A 22,591-nucleotide genomic window follows, 5' to 3' on the forward strand; every position below is an offset into this window, starting at 1 on the left:
AAAGACATGTTAAAACAACATAAACCAAGGACACATCGAGAAAGTGGTAACCAAAGACATGTTAAAACAACATGAACCAAGGACACATCGAGAAAGTGGTAACCAAAGACATGTTAAAACAACATGAACCAAGGACACATCGAGAAAGGGGGAACCAAAGACATGTTAAAACAACATGAACCAAGGACACATCGAGATAGTGGAAACCAAATACATGTTAAAACAACAGGAACCAAGGACACATCGAGAAAGGGGGAACCAAAGACATGTTAAAACAACATGAACCAAGGACACATCGAGATAGTGGGAACCAAAGACATGTTAAAACAACATAAACCAAGGACACATCGAGAAAGTGGGAACCAAAGACATGTTAAAACAACATGAACCAAGGACACATCGAGATAGTGGGAACCAAGGACACATCGAGATAGAGGGAACCAAAGACATGTTAAAACAACATGAACCAAGGACACATCGAGATAGTGGGAACCAAAGACATGTTAAAACAACAGGAACCAAGGACACATCGAGATAGTGGGAACCAAGGACACATCGAGATAGAGGGAACCAAAGACATGTTAAAACAACAGGAACCAAGGACACATCGAGATAGTGGGAACCAAAGACATGTTAAAACAACATAAACCAAGGACACATCGAGATAGTGGGAACCAAAGACATGTTAAAACAACAGGAACTGAGGACATATCGAGATAGTGGGAACCAAAAACACGTTCAAACAACAGGAACCAAGGACACATCGAGATAGTGGGAACCAAAAACATGTTAAAACAACAGGAACTGAGGACATATCGAGATAGTGGGAACCAAAAACACGTTCAAACAACAGGAACCAAGAACACATCGAGATAGTGGGAACCAAAAACATGTTAAAACAACAGGAACCAAGGACACATCGAGATAGAGGGAACCAAAGACATGTTAAAACAACAGGAACCAAGGACACATCGAGATAGTTGGAACCAAAGACATGTTAAAACAACAGGAACCAAGGACACATCGAGATAGAGGGAACCAAAGACATGTTAAAACAACAGGAACTGAGGACATATCGAGATAGTGGGAACCAAAAACACGTTCAAACAACAGGAACCAAGGACACATCGAGATAGTGGGAACCAAAAACATGTTAAAACAACAGGAACTGAGGACATATCGAGATAGTGGGAACCAAAAACACGTTCAAACAACAGGAACCAAGAACACATCGAGATAGTGGGAACCAAAAACATGTTAAAACAACAGGAACCAAGGACACATCGAGATAGTGGGAACCAAAGACATGTTAAAACAACAGGAACCAAGGACACATCGAGATAGTTGGAACCAAAGACATGTTAAAACAACAGGAACCAAGGACACATCGAGATAGAGGGAACCGAGGACACGTTAAAACAACAGGAACCATGGACACATCGAGATAATGGGATCCGAGATCACATTAAAACAACAGACATGTTTTATTACAGCCTTTGGCGTGATTTAAATTAAAATTATGTCCAAATGGTTTTGGTATCGATATCCTCTTCCTTTACTTTGCTTCCGTTTCGCTCCAGTCTTTTCCAGTTTTTATATTAGATTAAGATTTTGTTAATACTTTTGTATATAATATATGCTGTTGTTTTCTTTCGTAACTTTCATCAAATAGATATTGCAAGTTTTTCTTATATCCTTGATAATTAACTACCCTCGTGACACCTAACCAATAAGTAGCAACAAGTATACTCTTATTTCAAAGAAAATAACTTCTAAAACAAGAGATATCATTTTCCAACAACAGTTTTACTGTCGACAAAATCAAAATAATTAATTCACATTTTGTATGATAATAAAGTAAAAGCAAATGTTGAGGATTCATTTCTAGTATTAACGTAAACCCTGTACGAACGAAATATTGCGAATTGTTTTAATGAAAACTACATACAACCGCTATCATATAAATACACATATATTACAGGGTAATCGTCAAAAACAATTACTCATAAAATATCAGGTAAACTTTCAATATAACCACGATCATTGATACATAATAAAATATCAGGTAAACTTTCGATATATCTACGATCATTGATACATAATAAAATATCAGGTAAACTTTCAATATAACCACGATCATTGATACATACATAAAATATCGGGTAAACTTTCAATATAACTACGATCATTGACTTTCAACATAACCACAATCATTGATACATACATAAAATATCGGGTAAACATTCAATATAACTACGATCATTGATACATACATAACATATTTTACAAAATCGCCAACACACTCGTGGATACTGACGACACATGTTCTGTTTTCACTGATGACAGAAATAAATGGGCCGCCGTTTTACTATTTATACTCGTTTATTGATATCACTATCAAGTGATATTTATCTAGATAAAAAAAAATCACTATTCTGTTGCAATTTAACAGAAGTAACCTGACCATTTGTTAATATGTATCATGGCTATCCATGTATCTTGATTTTGACGTTTAATTTGTCAAGCTTGTTGATTTCGGGAAAACATACATAAAGAAATGTTTCAGGAGAACAAATGTGGATCAGACGTATTGCACAATATACTAGTAACCATGTCGTTATGGTCACGGGTGTCTATAGCAGGTTTTATTTTTATCAAAGCATAAACGTCGATTCTCTTGACCGTGAAATTCAAATGGTGGTTGTAAATTATATAACACATTTTTGGCATATATGGAAGCTTTACAATCTTCAAAAACGCTCTTATCAGACTCTATAAAAAAACTCTGATCTTAGCAAGTATTTTGTGCAATATGTCTGATGTACATGAGCTTTATTTGTTCTCCTGAAACTTGCATTTTACGCTTGTTTTGCCGAAATTAACATGCAGGTAGCTTAACAAATTAAATGTCAAAATCAAGACCCATGGATAGCCATGATACATGCTTAACTACTGGTCAGGTTACTTCTGTTTAATTGCAACAGAATAGTGTTTTTTTAATCTGGATAAATATCACTTGATTTACTATTTACATGACTTTTTGATATCAATGAAAAGTGTTACTAGGTCATATCACTAAACGACTAAGTAATATAACTTATTCAAATTTCTTGGTAATATCTCTTAAAGGTACTAAATGGTTAGATTTTCATTTAGATAACATATAAAAAAGGGTACAGGAATCAAAAGCATGTACAAAGTTATGCACTTTATGTTAATTATAAATTTTAAAGGTGTCCATAACAATTTAACCATTTAGTCCCTTTGAAGGACCAAGTGGTATCATAATGGAAATAAATACCTGTAGTAAAAGGGTGCCCATTAGAAAGGCATGTCTAGATGACGATGTCTTCAGTCAATACTCGGATGGTTTTTTTTTTCTTTTTCTAAAAACACTTCCTGTGTAAAACTCCTGGTCCACATTCTTCGTATTCCTGTTTTGATATCAACAGTCTGTTGAAATGTAGACAGAGACCCCAGGATTGATCCGCCGATCCACACGGAATACTTCCTCTCCGGAGGGAGGACGACCTTCACATCCATGCTGTTAGGTACTATATCCCCCATTTCCCTCTTAAATCGGTCAGCAATGCCTATTTATAAATGTCATGTGTTTCTATTAGAGCTTATGAACGACACAAAATAAAATGAAAGCAAAAACTTGACTTCCTGAAGAAACTTCACAAAATGAAAATACCAACATGATTTCAATATAGTCAAATATGTTACAAACTCTCACCTGGAAACATTGTAGAGCCACCGGACATGACAACGTTATAGTACAAAGCACGTCTGATGTCAATTTCACAAGACATCACCGAGTCGTGGACAAGTTGGTGAATTCCTGCGGATTTCATTTCTGTAATGTACCAGTAAATCACGTGAAATGTGTTACATGTAGTATACAAATGTTTTATTTATCTGTAGTCTGATAGAAATGGTGTTCAAGACATATAAACCTCCTAAAATTTCTCAAATGTTTTAACAACTTTTCGCAATAATTTTATCTTATTATGTCATTAAGACAAAAATTTAAGTCTTCAATTGAAAAAAATAAAAATAATGCTAACCTATGAGTGATGGTTGGAATAATGGTTCTGGACATCGGAACCTCTCGTTGCCAATAGTTACAATCTGTCCATCTGGAAGTTCGTAAGATAGCTCTGTTGTTGACGATTTCGATGCCGTATCCATCTCAGTTTCGAAGTCGAGAGCCACGTAGGTCATCTTTTCCTTCATATCACGAACAATCTCTAGCTCAGCTGGTGTATAATTAAAATGTCAACGATCTGCATTACATGCTTTATTGGCATTTCTACGTATTTTGTATTTTTTTGAGTGAAAACCTCAAATTCTAGAAATAAAATCAATGGTAGGTTATGCGTTTCTGATATAGTATCAGAACTACACCAATCAAACCTTAGTCATACATGTATCATGAGTAGTGGAGTCTACAACACTTTCATGAACGTTTGCATTTTTCAACAAGTTTGGTGTTTTTGGTTTAAATTCCTCTAATTACCGCAATTTACAAGAAATAAAAAACCTTCAGTTTCATTGTCTCTTCAAATATACCACTGATGCACTCAAGTTCCCACACATTTTGCAAAAATTGCCCAGCAGTTTAGAAATCCGCAAGTAAACCATCGTCGGATGCCCATGCAGAGTTGTTTGCACTAAGCTACGCCAAATTTGATCATCGGCAATGCTATTAGACATAATGCGTACTGCATGTATTATTTCTGTTAAACCACAGGTGCCTGACTCGTTTTATAAAATAATAACATATAAGAGAACATATAAACTCATATGTACTCTTATGTGTTATTATTTTATAAAACGAGTCAGGCACCTGTGGTTAAACTTGGCCCTAGAATCGAAATCAGACATGCAGTTTCTAATCGTTCTTCTATTTAGAACGACTCTTAACCGCGGAAGACATAGCAAATAACAACACTAAAGTTATATCTGTCAAATAAGTATTATAAAACAAGTCACACCAACCTGATGTTGTGAAGCTGTATCCTCTCTCCTGGAGGATCCTCTGGAGGTAGGCGGTGAGGTCACGACCTGCCAGGTCCACACGTTTGATAGCGTGACGGAGGGCATGACCCCAGTAGGCAGGTACCACGTGGGACACGCCATCCCCGACGTCAAGCACGACCCCTGTGGTACTTCCAGAGGAAATGAGAGACAGCACAGCCTGTATCGCCACGTAGAAGGAAGGTATATTAAACCTCTCGAACATAATCTGTAAAATCCATAGTTGCTTTGTTAGTTAGAAATATTGAATATTTACAGTAAAAGGAACCTTGGTATCTGTTATAAACAATGTGTATTGTGGGAGTGCTTTAATCCAACAATGGTTTAAGGAGTAAAATAACTAAAGGATTTTCGGAAGAACAAGCTAGCACAAGAAAGCCCTGCCTCGCATCGTAATCGCATACCTGTGCCATTGTTTCCCTGTTTGCCTTAGGGTTAAGTGGTGCCTCTGTCAACATGAATGGATGCTCCTCGGGAGCCACACGGAGCTCGTTGTAGAATGTGTGGTGCCAGATTTTCTCCATGTCGTCCCAGTTGGTGACGATGCCATGTTCTATTGGGTTTCTTAGTGACAGAATATCGCGTTTGCTCTGAGCTTCGTCCCCGATGTAAAAATCCCTCTCAACATTTCCAAACCTGACCTTTTATAAATGGTAATATTTCTATGTTAATAGTTCTGCCTTAGATGACAAATATAAATATAAATGATCAATTTACCAAATACACTACACTTGTATAGTTAGTTTATTATTTAAAGTTACAACAAACATACTTCACTCTGATATGATCGTCCTGTGATGGTGGGAAAGAGAGCACGCGGGGCATCGTCTCCGGAAAATCCTGCCTTAAACACCCCACTTCCGTTGTCAATGACAACTGATATGATTTCCTCCCCAAATGTAGACATGTAATTTCTAAGTGTTCTTCTCTAGCGTTTGGTCGATAATGCTTTTCAGTAAATGATTGCCCGCCTGGCCTATGACAGTGTTACAATCACTCCGGGTGTACAATACATGTGATGAACGGCTGGTTGATTCTCCAGCTCCTGTAGTGTATATCTGGTAAGCACACCATAATAAGTTCTCATGCCTTATACAGGATCTCGTCCTCTGACAACCGTTCTCTATAACAATAAAACAAACTATTTTCAATTGTAATAGCAGTAGTACTATGGGATAAAAACCTAGCTAAACCCAAATAGTGTTTACGTGTGATAACAGTCCGGTGGTTGACATTATCAATAAAACCTCCTGCAAAGTCCCCATGTCGATAGAATTAGTGAGACGTTTAGTATTGACAGCCTTAGGGCAAAACACATCCCAGGTTTTACGAACCTCATTGCTGACAAAACTGCCCCGATTTCAATTTCAGGAAGCTTTCAGAGCGGCCAGTAGAGATCCCATCTCACCTGTTCATTAAGGTAAGTAGTATCATCGACAGAAATCAACCATTACCTGCACTAGCTTACTAACCACTACCATACATATCCATACATGGAATTTATACCTATTTTTAGATTAACGCCTTTAAACTACTGTACACATGTGTGTAACCTAGCTAGGTGTATTGACATCTACAAGCCAACTAACATATAAGCTGTCTTGAAGAGTATACCCGGTATATGCTTAACTTGTACAAAATTTTATGAGATACATGATATAGAAATTTTAAAGTCTAAAGATATCTTATGAGACATAGTTTACTTGTAGAGGATAGTATATATCTTCATAACACATCGTATATACAATGTATATATGATATCTGATATAAAAAAAATATATGTAGAGGACATTGAATGGTTTCCCGTTTAATATAACATATTTCACGAGTATGAAAGAATATCGATATTTTCACGAGTGCGAAGCACGAGTGAAAAATATCGAAATATTCTGTGAAATATATGTTATACTTAACGGGAAACCATTCAATTTCATTTTTATTGCATTTCATATACTTAAAAACAAAATTGAAAACATCGAAAAAATAAAAGTCACTGCGGGAATCAGTATTGACGACATCTCTTTGTGGCGTTACTTCACGTCAACTTGACGGCGCCATTTTGAAAAGGCTGATCAGCACAGTTTAAGCGTTTTCTGCTGTTATCGGAGAATCTCTGCATGGATAGCCAACGTCAAGTGAGTATTTTGTCAAAAACTAGTCAGAATATTTCAGAAATACAGCAAAATAACCAATTTATCTATCTCCGCTTCGACTGGAAAATCAGCAAGTTTCAATGAGGTGAATACATTAGCTAGCTCTGATTGGTCAAAAACGGAAAACTTATATTTTCACTGCTCATAGTGAAAATATAAGTTTTATTAGTATGATAAATTTCTATATTTCACTGGCAAAAATGCAATAAAAAATAACGGACGGACGGACGACGGACGCCACACCATGACATAAGCTCACCAGACCTTGTGTCCAGGTGAGCTAAAAATAGTGTAGTATATCGTTTAAAAATCCTCCGACGAAACTATGTAGTCGGGTGTGGTAATTAATTGTGCAACTGATAGAAAGTAAAAAATAAACTATGTTTTTAAAAGAACATGTAAAGTGAAAGTTGTTTTATTTATAGCGGGCATATGTGACCTACAAACAACACACATGTGTCATGTCCCGGAGGTTCACAAACAAGTAGAAATTACAAACGTTAAATACCTTAAATAAAATACCCGGATTTTACAACTTACCGTCAGTCCATGTTTTTTTTATGATTTTTACGTACCAGAAACCCCAAGCTATCTATTTAAAAGTACGCGAGTTTTCCGGACTATCGACGTCCGGATTATCGCGGGTCCACTGTACTTGACACTGAGATTTTATGATGGCAGCCGTGAAGATTTAATGGAACATACCGTGCCTCGTGTGGCTCGGGATACACTTCTGGTTTTCTCTTCCCCTGGACAGTGATTTCAACAATTACAGGTATGAGATTTTCTTATCTTATACTAGAGTTAAAACAGGCTTCACGTGCTCTTTTCACGTTCTCAACAATAGCCTAACATTACGTCAAGAATACAATGACGTCCCATTGACAATTATTACATTGATGTATCGTCGATATCAAATACACAAAAGGGTAAGCATGGTAAGAAAAAAAGTAATCCCCCCTCCCCCCTCCCCTGATTGAGACTGAGACAGGGAGGTATCATGGGATATTAGATCTTTACACATTCATTTGTAAACTAAACAATTATAATTATTCTCATCTCGGTTGCAATTCGGCAATAAAATCAACACACTTTCATTAATTCAATGGTGTAATCTTTGGAAATTTCTTTTTTTGATATATGATATTTGAATGAATATTAAGTATATATTTTCCATTTACTTGCATCAATTTTTAACATCTAGTCATAAATATTATATATATAAATCATCCCACCGACAATTTTATTCTCGAAATGAATATTACTTTACAAATACAATTAATTAATGATTATTTAATCATTAATTAATAACAATGAAGATGACCCGATACCAAGGGATTAGCAACAATTACTATATTAGTATACTCTTATTTCAAAGACAATATATAATGAAAATCAAGAACATTTTTTCAATAACAGTTTATTGTCAACAAAAGAAATAAATAATAGATGCATTTTGTATGATAATGGAGTAAACAAACTTTGATGATTCATTATCTAATGTTAACATGTACGAAAGAGATATTGCTAATTGTTTTAATGAAAATGACAAACAGATAATTATCAATAGAATAATAACTATACATTAACTATCATACAGGTAAACTTTTAATATAAAAATGATCATTGATACAAACATAAAATATCAGGTAAACTTCCAATATATCCACGATCATTGATACATACATAAATATCAGGTAAACTTCCAATATAACCACAATCATTGAAAGATAAGTAAAATATCAGGTAAACTTTCAATATAACCACAATCATTGATAGATAGATAAAATATCAGGTAAACTTCCAATATAACCACAATCATTGATAGATAAGTAAAATATCAGGTAAACTTTCAATATAACCACGATTATTGATACATACATAAAATACTTTATACACACGATCATTGATACATAATTTTATACACACGATCATTGATACATAATTTTATACACACGATCATTGATACATAATTTTATACACACGATCATTGATACATAATTTTATACACACGATCATTGATACATAAATTACTTTATACACACGATCATTGATACATAAATTACTTTATACACACGATCATTGATACATACCAATACTCTCGTGGTTACTGACACATGTTTTGTTAATGTATTGCGATCTTAATGACAAAGGCTAAAATGCATGTCTAGATGACAATGTCTACGGTCAGAACTAAGATGATATGTTCCTTTAAAAACACTTTCTGTGAACAATTCCTGGTCCACATTCATCGTACTCCTGTTTCGTTACCCACATCTGCTGAAATGTAGACAGAGACCCCAGGATAGACCCGCCGATCCACACGGAATACTTCCTCTCCGGAGGGGCGATGACCTTGACCTTCATGCTGTTAGGTACTATAGCATCCATTTCTTTCTTAAATCGGTCAGCAATGCCTATTTATAGAATGAATAGGATTCTATTAGATTGGAAGAAACACAAAAATATAATGGTGAACAAATCGTGACATCGGGAAGTAGTACCATTACAAAGTGTAAATAACAGTATAATCGAAGTATAGCCGAATGAACCTTATTTTATCGTGAAAGTTTAAGTGATGTCTCACCTGGAAACATTGTAGAGCCACCAGACAGGACCACGTGACCGTACATGTCACGTCGGATGTCGATATCACAGGACATCACAGAGTTGTGGAGAAGCTCGTGAATTCCTGCTGCTTCCATTCCTGTATATATATATATAATCACGTGAAATGTCGGAGTGAGTGTTGTGTGTATAAATACTGTACAATCGACATTATGACATTCAAAATTATATACCTTATACTGACTTTTATCTCATTCTATCCTTGTTAACATTCTACATTACCGAGAACAGAATTACATAGAAATCGACTGAAACCAGTAATAGGCTGTTGTACGTCTTCTTTGGTTCTCAATTATTTTAAAACGAAGATACAAATGTATAATGGAGGATTATCAATGATCAAGATCGAGAGCGATGAGAAAATCTACTGATAACCAGGAACTGAAATACATACCTATAAATGATGGTTGAAACAAGGGTTCTGCACATCGGAACCTCTCGTTGCCAATAGTAACAATCTGTCCATCTGGAAGTTCATAAGTTCTTTCTATTGTTGACGATTTCGATGCCGTATCCATCTCAGTTTCGAAGTCGAGAGCCACGTAGGCCATTTTCTCCTTCATATCTCGAACAACTTCTTGTTCAGCTGGAATATTATTAAACACGTCAATGTCAGTGACAGCATCAGTTATAGCAGAACATTAAATGAAGTATCGATACGTAACGTATCTGTCTAATGAAGTCAAAAATGAATTAAAACATGTTCTACCAACCTGATGACGTGAAGTTGTATCCTCTCTCGTGAAGGATCCTCTGGAGGTAGGCTGTGAGGTCACGACCTGCCAGGTCCACACGTTTGATGGCGTGAGGGAGGGCATAGCCCTCGTATATAGGTACCACGTGGGACACACCATCCCCGGCATCAAACACGACCCCCGAGGTACATCCGGATGAGTAGAGAGATAGAACAGCTTGTATCGCCACGTAGAAGGCGGGTGTGTTGAAAGTCTCAAACATAATCTGCAATTCAGTAATGAGACAATTAACTTACAGCTTAAGACATTATAACTTATTCTTTTGTCGAACTGTTCATATTTTATATTCCTAAAAAGCATAATGTTTATTATAAGAAACGTATTATTCACATACCTGTGTCATTTTCTCTCTGTTGGCCTTAGGATTAAGTGGCGCCTCTGTCAGCATGACCGGATGCTCCTCGGGAGCCACACGGAGCTCGTTGTAGAAGGTGTGGTGCCAGATCTTCTCCATGTCGTCCCAGTTGGTGACGATGCCGTGTTCTACCGGGTATCTTAGAGACAGAATCCCGCGTTTATTCTGAGCCTCGTCTCCAATGTAACAATCTTTTTCACCCATTCCCGGCATGATAATCTATAAATAGTAAATATTATTTGTAAAATAACATTTCTTAAAAGCTATATCTTAGAAAGAATTATTTGGTAAACTGACGGTACCAAATGACTCGAGGTTAGAACAAGCATACTTACGTTGTAATGCGGTCGTCCCGTAATGGCGGGAAAGACGGCACGCGGGGCATCATCTCCAGCAAATCCCGCCTTACACATTCCACTTCCATTGTCAATGACAACCGATGGGATTTCATCCTCAAAAATAGACATTCTTTATGTGTGTTCTTCTCTTGTATTTGATGGAAGGTCTGTCAAAAAGTAATTTGTTTGAGCAAATGTTTGTCTTCATTAAAGCCAATTTGAGAAAGTTATAAAATGAGACAAAATAGGACATAACATCATAACTTAAACACTCTATAACAGTTTTACCTTTTGATATATTTTGGTCGTTCCTCCAGCTCCTTTAGTCTGTCTTTGTTATATACGTTGTGTCTGCATGCCAGATTCCATGTCTTATATAGGATCTCGTCCTCTGTTCCAGACAGACGTGACAAATTCAGCTTGTGTTGAATTTTCCATATAAGGTTTTGATGGTGCTCATGTAACTACTTCTATCATCGACAGAAATAAACCATACCACGAGCTACTCTGCAATACACCTTCCATATAAGGTAGTGCCTACTATACCTTTCCATAATAGGAAAGTACGACCTGTGTACTACTGTTGTGTAAATATACCTGTGTAGTTAATCTAAAAATAGATATTACAGGTAAATATAGGCCATCTCTCTAGGTGTACTAGGTTTGTCTGGTTAAGGACAAATAACAAACGTAAGCCATGTTGAATAAAGGTTTAATGTAGTTGTTCTGATGCAGGCCAAAAAATATACTGTATGTACTAAAACGTAATACTGGTTGTCACATATACAGGTAAGTCATTTCGAAACAGAACCATGGATTACTTAAAAGCTTTAAGGTCTAGACATTTTGAAATTTTATATAGTTTTACTCTTCTTCACAGAACTAAAATGAAATACAAGAACAGAATACCTATCGAGACAGAAAATGTCTGCGTTTGAGGAAGACACACAATCTGTTGTCATTGACAACGGAAGTGATCGATGTAAGGCTGGGTTTGCTGGAGAGGATGCCCCACGTGCTGTATTTCTTACTAGTGTAGGGCGACCATACGACAAAGTAAATACCCAAGACCATAAATGTTATGTCGGAGACGAGGCCCAGAACAAACGCGGGAATATGTCTCTAAAGTACCCGGTAGAACACGGCATCGTCACCAACTGGGACGACATGGAGAAGATCTGGCACCACACCTTCTACAACGAGCTCCGTGTGGCTCCCGAGGAACATCCGGTCATGTTGACAGAGGCACCACTTAATCTGAAAGCCAACAGAGAAAAGATGATACAGGTGGCCTATTTGTTAAAAAGGCCGGATTTTCCTTTTGCGAATCGTTAAATTATTTTACCCCTGAAACCATTGCGCAAATTGAGGTACATTGTACTTCCAAAGTTAACATTTCTTTCAAAAATAAATTTCTTTTGAAACATAAAATGTTTATTAGTTGCTTTTGTTAAGAGCATGAATATAAAATATCCCATATTAGTCCTATTTTTCGTCAAATAACTATTTCACATTTACAGATTATGTTTGAGACGTTTAAAACACCCGCCTTCTACGTGGCGGCACAAGCTGTGCTGTCTCTGTACCCTGGACGTACAACAGGGGTCGTGTTTGATGCCGGGGATGGTGTGTCCCACGTGGTACCTATCTACGAGGGTTACGCCCTTCCTCACGCCATCAAACGAGTGGATCTGGCAGGTCGTGACCTCACTGCCTACCCCCAGAGGATCCTCCACGAGAGGGGATACAGCTTCATGACACAAGGTTGGTGTATCTTGTTATCACATATAAAGTAACGACTGCATCTAAATTATTTCTGATGTAACAATACAAAAAGATAATTGAATAAGACGTTTCGCTTTTGTTAGTTTTTGAAGTTTTGTAATATTAAGTTGACTTAATTTGACAGATATTAATTACATATTTCTATTTTGTTAATAACTATCATACTAACTAACATTGACACGTGCTTTAATAACATTCCAGCTGAACAAGAGGTTACAAGATACAAGATATGAAGGAGAAAATGACATACGTGGCTCTCGACTTCGAAACTGAGATGAAATCAGCAACTACATCGTCTCAAATAGAACGATCTTACAAACTTCCAGACGGACAAATTATCACTATTTTCAACGAGAGGTTTCAGTGTCCAGAACCCTTTTTAACCCATCACTGATTGGTAAATATTTAATCGTTTTGGGTTTTTTTGAGAGAATTCTATATGACGGACATTTGTTGTAAACGCAATACATTGTATATAGATGCTAATTTTAGTGAAACTTCAGTTTTCTCATTCGTTTAAATTGAATGACAACACGGAACCTTTTAGGGATTACGATAATAGTAATTAAAAGTAAGAATGTAGGTAGGTTTTGGAATTTAATGAATATACATAATTGATTTTTTCTTTAAATCATTTAACTTAATTAGTATTCTACAGCATAGTAAATGTAACAGTGGATTGGAGTACAATGGTATATAGGCCTATAAACAAAGAATGGACTAAATGGGCATTCCATTGTCACTTGTACATTTCACGTTATTTAAAACAATGTTTAAAACAGGAATGGAATCAGCAGGAATTCACGAGCTTCTCCACAACTCTGTGATGTCCTGTGATATCGACATCCAACGTGACATGTACAATAATGTGGTCCTGTCTGGTGGCTCTACAATGTTTCCAGGTGAGACTTCACATCACGTTTTACTCCGAAATTAGATTATATAGAAATCATACTGACATTTTGTCAAAAACTACAGAGAATACCTGACATAATAATGAAAAACGTTATTCTAACTCAAAAACAACAGAGATTACTGGCAAAATAAAGAAATCGTTATTATAACTAAAAAAAACCCAGATAACACTGACAAAATAACGAAATCGTTATTATAACTAAAAAACAAGATAATACTGACAAAATAACGAAACCGTCATTCTAACTCAAAAACAGAGAATACTGACATAATAACGAAACTGTAATTCTAACTCCATACCGATAAAATCAGGCCAAAAATACAGGTTAAGTAACATTTTGAAAATGAGAACTAATGTGATGCTAACATTTTGAAGTGTATGAAGTTACATCAAACATATAAAGGGAGTGTTTTTGATTCTGTTAATAGGCATGGCTGAGCGACTGAAGAAGGAAATGATTGCTATAGTACCAAATGGCATGAAGGTCAGACTCAACGCTCCTCCGGAGAGGAAGTATTCCGTGTGGATCGGCGGGTCTATCCTGGGGTCTCTGTCTACATTCCAACAGATGTGTATATCAAAACAGGAGTATGAGGAGAACGAATCACAAATTGTTCATAGGAAGTGTTTTTAAAAACGAACTTCGACATACTTCTATATGCAGCATGTTGGATATCAGCAGGTTTTGTTATACATACATATACATATAGTCTATACCATTGTGATAACGATGTAGAGCATGTGCATGCTTGTGTTTTTATGTTTATTGCCAAAACATTTATACATATTTCATGTTCATCATTCTTATTAAGCAATACATTTGTCTTGTTTACGACGGATTTTCATTTATTTATTATTTAATAAGTTGGTTTGTTATTATATGTTGTCTTTGAATATAATACTAATTGTATAAATCTTAGAGAGATGTGCCATATCATTGGCGATAATTGATGGTAGACTTAATACTTTTCTTCAAACAAGATACATAATATATATTCAATTTGCGACCTCAATATGTTTTTGCAGCGTGATGCTGACTTCTTGAATGACTTCTTGAATGAACTAGTAGCAAAGATTATATCGAATGAAAATATTATCTACGTAAACCAAGCATTGCATTAACTATACTCAATAAGTTTATAATACTTTGTCTCTCAACAAATCAATTCCGTTCTAGCTTGAGGACATAAGCTAGCTATTGTATAAGTATACAATGCCATCGTCGTCTTTACAATAGATGCCTTTTTTTCTGATTTAGATTAATAACTTGTTTGTCTTTGGTATTCGGGATTCTGTAATATGTCGCACGAAAGACACAAGTGAATTGTATCTTTAAATATGAACTGAATAAATACCATCATACAGCAACAGCTACTTTTTTCAATTTTTACGTTGATCCTCGAGAAAAAGAAGTCAAGGAAACTAGGAAAAATAAAAACTGTCCACAACGAACGTGTGCCACTATTGTAAACTGGTGCTGCTATTTTGATCTGGTGCTCCATTCTGAATTGATGCCTTTATTCCGAATACTCGTTCTGGTTTCAGACAATGGGTAGTCTTTTGAAAACAGTACAGTGATTTTTAACCATGAATCACATAAGTTTTCTGAAATAAACTATGCATTATTGAGACTGGTTGTTTATAATATTAATATTTTTGCGACTGCTTATACAAAGCTGCTGCTCTACACTGACCCCGGGTACTTTAATGGAATAGTTATTAATGAATTTAGTTGAGTTTATGATCTTTTCCTTAGGTAATTACCGTTATGAGTTATATATCAACATGCCACATTAATTCTGTTTGAACATGTCATCGAAACAAATGAAAATATTGTATTTTTGGAAACGATAAGTGATATCGCATCTAATGATTGTATTTAAATCTCAAAAATAGCAGCTTTGTTCTATATGTATGATATACGTAGAAAGTCAATGTCTTCGTTATACCTAGAAACATGATACTTCTGTGATGACCCAACTATGTATCTAAACACCGAAAAGAACCTACAGGGTATCAGGCTGTTAGTGTTGTTAAAACGTTGATACGTTTCCTATCGTTTCAAAATGACCGGACCGACTGAACATCTTTTCGCAATAGACCTAAGACCTAAAATAATTAAGGCATTAAGCATCAACTGATAGGCATAATCAGAACTATCGGGTAAACAGGAAAGGCAACAATAACCGAAAACAAAACATACTTCGTCAAGACAAAATGGCGTCATAAACCTAAGCAACAGTCGACAGACAGCACCAATCGAACCGAATGTAGCTCCGGATATGTACCAATGGCAATCAACCTCAACAGCAATTCTAAGTATTGTAACTATAAGGTTTCAAGGTAATTTGATTTTTCTCTGGTGGACAAACCTAGATACATCTTTAATGTGGTTATAACATATCGAGATTAGTTATTTTCGTGTAAATCTATATACAATTTCATGATGCCGTTTTTACTTGAAGAGGCTTGCCCGCAGAGAGATCAGAAAAATTGGCTAATAGAAAAAGATTTTTTACACATGACAGATTGTTGGAATTGTTCAGTTTTTCATTTTATTTTCCTTATAAAACGCTGAAAAGTGATATTAAAACCTCATTTTTTAAATATTATTTATTTAATCGCAACCCGCAATAAGTCCCCGCTATAAAGTGGAGTCTAATTTGATTGACATATCAAAGAAACAAGCACGTGCACAGTGCCGCACAGTGATAACTGCAAAGGCAGCGGCGATTTACAAAGAAGATTTGCAGTTATATTCCATACATTTCCCTCTCAGGTTGAGTTTTAAAACGTCTTTTAAATACATATTCTGTAATTGTTTTCAAGAAATAAAGTCGGAAAGCCTCTAATTTTGTCACATAGAAACGTGTACTGAAGTTTATTTAGTGATCGGAGATGTGCCGTTTACCGGTCCGTCTGCGGGTAAGCCTCTTTAACTATGCACTTTAATATGGGGTCTTTTCGGTATGTGTTGTCTGTTTAAAAGCCATAGGGTCTTGTCTAAAAAAATTAATTCTTTTGTCAAATTATTATCGACTTAAAGCGAGAAGTTCGAAGATAAGGTATTTCGGCAGATGCAAGTGCCATTTTATCACTGACGCTCTCAATATAAAATAAACAATGAATTCAAATGTATTACTTTTCTTGTTGACGACTTTGCTTAATAACGCACACAATTCCGGGATACTATTTTGTTTTTCCGAGAAAATTACAAACCATAGTATCCTGTCCATTACACCAGGTATGATGCCTTATCTATTGACCTGATCAACCATATATTTGTCGTCATCAAGATCGTGTAAAATCGTGTTTTAACAATTTTATTATGAACATGCATCATAAAATAACATGATAAAATACTAAACAAATACAAAAGGTACCTCTTGGTTGATCTATTTCCAGGAAACACACACACAAATTTATATAATTTACAATAGCTTTGTATATACCCCATAGATAATCTTTCTTTAGGTCTAATCAACACAGCTAGTTTTCAGTTCATCACGGAGGAAAACCATCACCTCTGAATAGGCGATGGATTCGTGATCATTGACACATTCATTAGAAGCACTTCTGATGAACAATGCGTGGACCGACATCCTCGTACTCTTGTTTTAAGATCCACATTGGCTGGAATGTCGACAGACACGCAAGAGTAGAGCCACCGATCCATGCGGAATACATCCTTTCCGGTGATGCCATAACCTTCACCTTCGTATTGCCTGATACAATGCCATTCAATTCTTTCTCTAATCGATTCGTCATACCTGCATAATAAGAAGTATTATCTATGACTTAATATGCTGTTAAATATTATGAACTATAATAGAATGAACTACGTGTTGTGACAGGTGTTGGGATACGTTAGGCAATGAAGCTCTCACGTTCCTACAATTTAAATTCGCTGAAATGTTGAAAGAAATATTCATACACATTATCATGAATCGCTTTTATTTTTACCGACCTGAAAACATAGTACTTCCACCGGAAATGACGACATTGCCGTAGAGATCTCGCAGAGGTCTCGGGATGTCACTATCACAAGCCATAACTGAGCTGTGTAGCTGATCGTGGATCCCATTGCACTCCATACCTATGAACAAATAGCAATACCGGAAATATTGGTGTATTGATAATCAAAATATCAAATAAATTTTCATCGTCATATTCACAAAACATATACCTGTAAGCGATGGCTGAAATAGAACCTCTGGACACCGGAACCTTTCGTTGCCAATGGTGACAATTCCACCGTCCGGAAGGTCGTACGATTTCTCTACTGTGGAAGACTTCGTTGATGATTTCAATTCGCTTTCGAAGTCTAGAGCAACGAAGGTGGTCTTCTCTTTAATATCACGGACAATTTCCATTTCAGCTGTCGACACAATCAATGAATTATCCGTTTTTGTCAAATATATATTGTACTAAGTTCTTAAGTTTCTTTAAAAAGGTTTGACAAAAGTATGTTTTATATCCAACAATGAAGTTGATAGTTGTTTTTAAGGATTTCTGATAATGATTTAATGTTCTGTAAACCAATTTTACTTGAAGCTTCAAATTTCATATAAACTGGTGAAATAATGCAGATATGATATATGTAGTTGTGTCCTAACAGATCTAAGGGTCCTGAGTTCCATCCTTGGTAGTGGTATTGAGAAAAAAAAAGACGTTTGTTATATTCATATGGACTTACCTGAAGTCGTGAAATGGTATCCTCTCTCGTTAAGGAGTTTCTGGAGGTAGGCTGTGAGGTCACGACCTGCCAGGTCCACACGTTTGATGGCATGAGGGAGGGCGTATCCCTCGTATATAGGTACCACGTGGGACACACCATCCCCAGAATCAAGCACGACCCCTGTGATTTTTCCAGAAGTGTATAGAGACAGCATAGCCGGTGTCGCCAAGTAGAAGGCGGGTATTTTAAAAGTCTCGAACATTATCTGAAAGATATGTATCACATGTTTTATAATACAACGACGATGTACATGTACATATGTTAATATTATTGTATAGGATCTTTATTAAAAAAATTAAGACTAAATAGCATACCTGTATTGCTTTTTCTCTGTTCTCCTTAGGATTAAGTGGCGTCTCTGTCAACAGGACCGGATGTTCCTCGGGAGCCACACGGAGCTCGTTGTGGAATGTGTGGTGCCACACTTTCTCCATATCGTCCCAGTTAGTGATGACTCCGCGCTCCATGAGCGGACACTCCTGGGAAAGTATACCACGTCTGGTATCCGCCTCATCTCCTACGTAACAATCTTTATATTTCATACCAACTTTTCCGAGCTGTTAAAAAGAGGAGTGAAATAACTTGTTTCAAAATCATAAGACATTAGCTGACACGTGTTATTAACTAATTAACTAAAGCCTCTCTATGTTCTTGCTTAAATATAAAAAAAAAACTTAATGAAGTTAGTCTTCTTAACTCACTTCATTTAATTTCCATGAAATTTGCTCAGTTACGTCAACCATTCATAAATAAAGTAAGTAATAAATATTTAAAGGTAGAAGGTGAACCAACATTGCGCGTGCCGAGAAACATCCCCGGATGACAAACAGAAAAGCATAGGTTTGTTTACCAAATGCCGAGAAGTTTCACGTTAAATCATTCATCTCATCCAAAAGACTCATATTGACTCTGTAGGTCGTAGATGATGTAATTTTACCAATCCTTAGGTTCTTTGCCATCGTGGCAGCAATCGTTACGTCCGATCGACTTTGGACTTATGATGGGTGCCTTTGATTGACAGTCCGCCATTCTTCAATCAGTTTGCTCATGCGTACATATTTGTATGGCTCATTCACAGAGAGTGGAGCACAGCATTAGATATTCCCCATAATCAGTGGGTAGCTTACCTGTTTTGATTGCAATTATGAATAACTACGGCATAAATTCTCACATCATATCACCATTAGGGTATAGACTCAATCATTCTTCTGTCATTTTGTCTTATTTATATGTTACGAAAACATAGAGGCTTTAAAGTAAGTCATGGATCTGCTATATTTACTCGAAAAATATATATCTAATTCTGTGTGAATTCATTCAAAAACATACCTCATATTATTTTGCTTTCACTATCATTATGGTAAGGAGATATTGAAGACTATTTCCGTCAACTCGTTATTACCGTACTGTTGTTACCTTCCTACCGATTTTCAACATACAAAAGTCGCATTTCCCGTGTAGTATTCAAGACACAAGAAAGTTTCATTCGTGTCTTCATTATACATTATATGTAGCTAAATCAATTAAAACAGACGTTTTGTGAGGAAAAATAGAAGATCATAATACATTCAATGATTACCAAATTAAACAAACTGGAAATATAGAACAGACAAGAATATAATGTTTAAATGTTACAGAGCAAAACATTTTGATTAAATCCTTTTGACGTCAGAATTTTTGGGACAATGATTATGTAAACACACTTACGTCAGATTTCGGCCTGCCTACTTTGGGAGGAAAAACAGCCCGTGGAGCATCGTTTCCTGCGAATCCCGCTTTACACATCCCACTCCCGTTGTCAATGACAACAGCAGCGTTGTCGTCTTTATAAGTAGCCATAGCTACTGTCCGATTTATGAATTTGGATAATGGATCTGTAAAATTATGTCAAATTACTTTTAAAATCTTCGTAGTACCAATTTGTCAACTCAGTTTAAAGTATATCCTATAAAACAAAACAAAAATCGTATAGTAAGTATTCATGTATAATGAAACAGCAAGCCATATAAAACAAGTCTAACTATAACGGACCCGTTATATAAATCTCCCAAATTTCCCCGTAGTCGTTAATGAATCTGATAGATGCCGAAATATCGTCACTTCATTCATAGTGACCTATCTAACAAATTTGAAAATTTAGATTTCCATAAATCATAATCCAGCAAATGTCGATCATTGCTTTAATTTCCCAAACGGAGGTCGACGATATCAACTTTATATTTGTCCTATACCGATACTTTCCAACGACAGCTTTCATTTCGATGCGCCAAATAGAACAAAACACTTATTCCTCAACGTGTTTTAGCCAATCAGAAACCAGTTTTTGTTTGTGTTTGTTTTTCACATCTGGATAATAAAATCAAAGTAAAATCGCCAAGTCCGCACGCTTTGTTTGAGAGACTTAACCACGGATGGCTAATGATGTCCTACAATCTTGGTACTATCACAGCACTATGTACTGAAATGTGACAATGAAGTACATTAGCACGTAGTCAGATTGAAAATGTATCATTGACTTTTATGGAACCAACTATAGCAGCCAACCATAACTAAAATGTTCTATAAATAAACATTACACTCAGGTCGGTATGCTATTAACAGGATCAAGGTAAAAACACCAGTCAAATGATACTCTCAATATCTTTCTAACTATAGATTTTGTGTGATATTACGAGTTTGATATTTAACAAATATGATTCATATTGTTCGATTTACATTCTGAACTTACTTTAATCATGGGTAATAAAATTAATTAGGGTTACCTTATATCCATTTGTAGTTCTTGTCGGCCTCCATCCACCCATTGTAAAGCGAAACCAATATTAGGGTAAATCTATAGTCTATTCCAAACTGTTAACATCAAACTTGCATTGCAAATGTGAAAAACACATTTCTGAAGGATCGGATACGCGTTTTGTACTGCGCTGTCAGCTTGACTTTCTTCACCAGTATACATACTGATAAAACTGAGTGGATTACAGGTTTCATTATCTATTTCTTAATCCTATACTGGTAAAACTGAGTGGATTACAGGTTTCATTATTTATTTAATAATCCTATACTGGTAAAACTGAGTGGATTACAGGTGTCATTATCTATTTATTAATCCTATACTGGTAAAACTGAGTGGATTACAGGTTTCAGTATCTATTTATTAATCCTATACTGGTAAAACTGAGTGGATTACAGGTTTCATTATCTATTTATTAATCCTATACTGGTAAAACTGAGTGGATTACAGGTTTCATGATCTATTTATTAATCCTATACTGGTAAAACTGAGTGGATTACAGGTTTCATTATTCTATTCATTAATCCTATACTGGTAAAACTGAGTGGATTACAGGTTTCAGTATCTATTTATTAATGTTATACTGACTGGTAAAATTGAGTGAATTACAGGTTTCATTATTCTATTCATTAATCCTATACTGGTAAAACTAAGTGGATTACATGTTTCATTATCTTTTTATTAATCCTATACTGATAAAACTGAGTGGATTACAGGTTTCATTATCTATTTATTAATCCTATACTGGTAAAACTGAGTGGATTACAGGTTTCATTATCTATTTATTAATCCTATACTGACTGGTAAAACTGAGTGGATTACAGGTTTCATTATCTATTCATTAATCCTATACTGGTAAAACTGAGTGGATTACAGGTTTCATTATCTATTTATTAATCCTATACTGACTGGTAAAACTGTGTGGATTACAGGTTTCATTATCTATTCATTAATCCTATACTGGTAAAACTGAGTGGATTACAGGTTTCATTATCTATTTATTAATCCTACACTGGTAAAACTGAGTGGATTACAGGTTTCATTATCTATTTATTAATCCTATACTGACTGGTAAAACTGAGTGGATTA

General features: G+C 35.7%; 1 protein-coding gene and 2 pseudogenes across 1 annotated transcript; 1 reads left to right on the top strand and 2 right to left on the bottom strand.

The window, feature by feature from the left end:
- Nucleotides 1–2,455: 2,455 nt before the first annotated feature.
- On the bottom strand, nt 2,456–6,675 carry LOC117330281 (annotated as a pseudogene).
- Nucleotides 6,676–8,633: 1,958 nt separating this feature from the next.
- LOC117330288 (actin-like) lies at nt 8,634–21,577 on the bottom strand. The gene is made up of 10 exons (XM_033888465.1): nt 21,474–21,577; nt 20,419–20,585; nt 19,026–19,268; nt 18,670–18,916; nt 18,160–18,351; nt 18,007–18,069; nt 10,538–10,759; nt 10,219–10,410; nt 9,784–9,903; nt 8,634–9,613 (listed from the first exon to the last, which is right to left on the bottom strand). Exons 2-10 carry the CDS (start codon nt 20,548–20,550, stop codon nt 9,408–9,410), a joined length of 1,617 nt encoding a protein of 538 aa, XP_033744356.1. The 5' UTR covers nt 20,551–20,585; nt 21,474–21,577; the 3' UTR covers nt 8,634–9,407.
- Nucleotides 11,596–15,540, top strand: LOC117330283 (annotated as a pseudogene).
- Nucleotides 21,578–22,591: the final 1,014 nt, after the last annotated feature.

This window comes from Pecten maximus, chromosome 7, assembly GCF_902652985.1.
Source record: "Pecten maximus chromosome 7, xPecMax1.1, whole genome shotgun sequence".
NCBI lineage: Eukaryota > Metazoa > Mollusca > Bivalvia > Pectinida > Pectinidae > Pecten > Pecten maximus.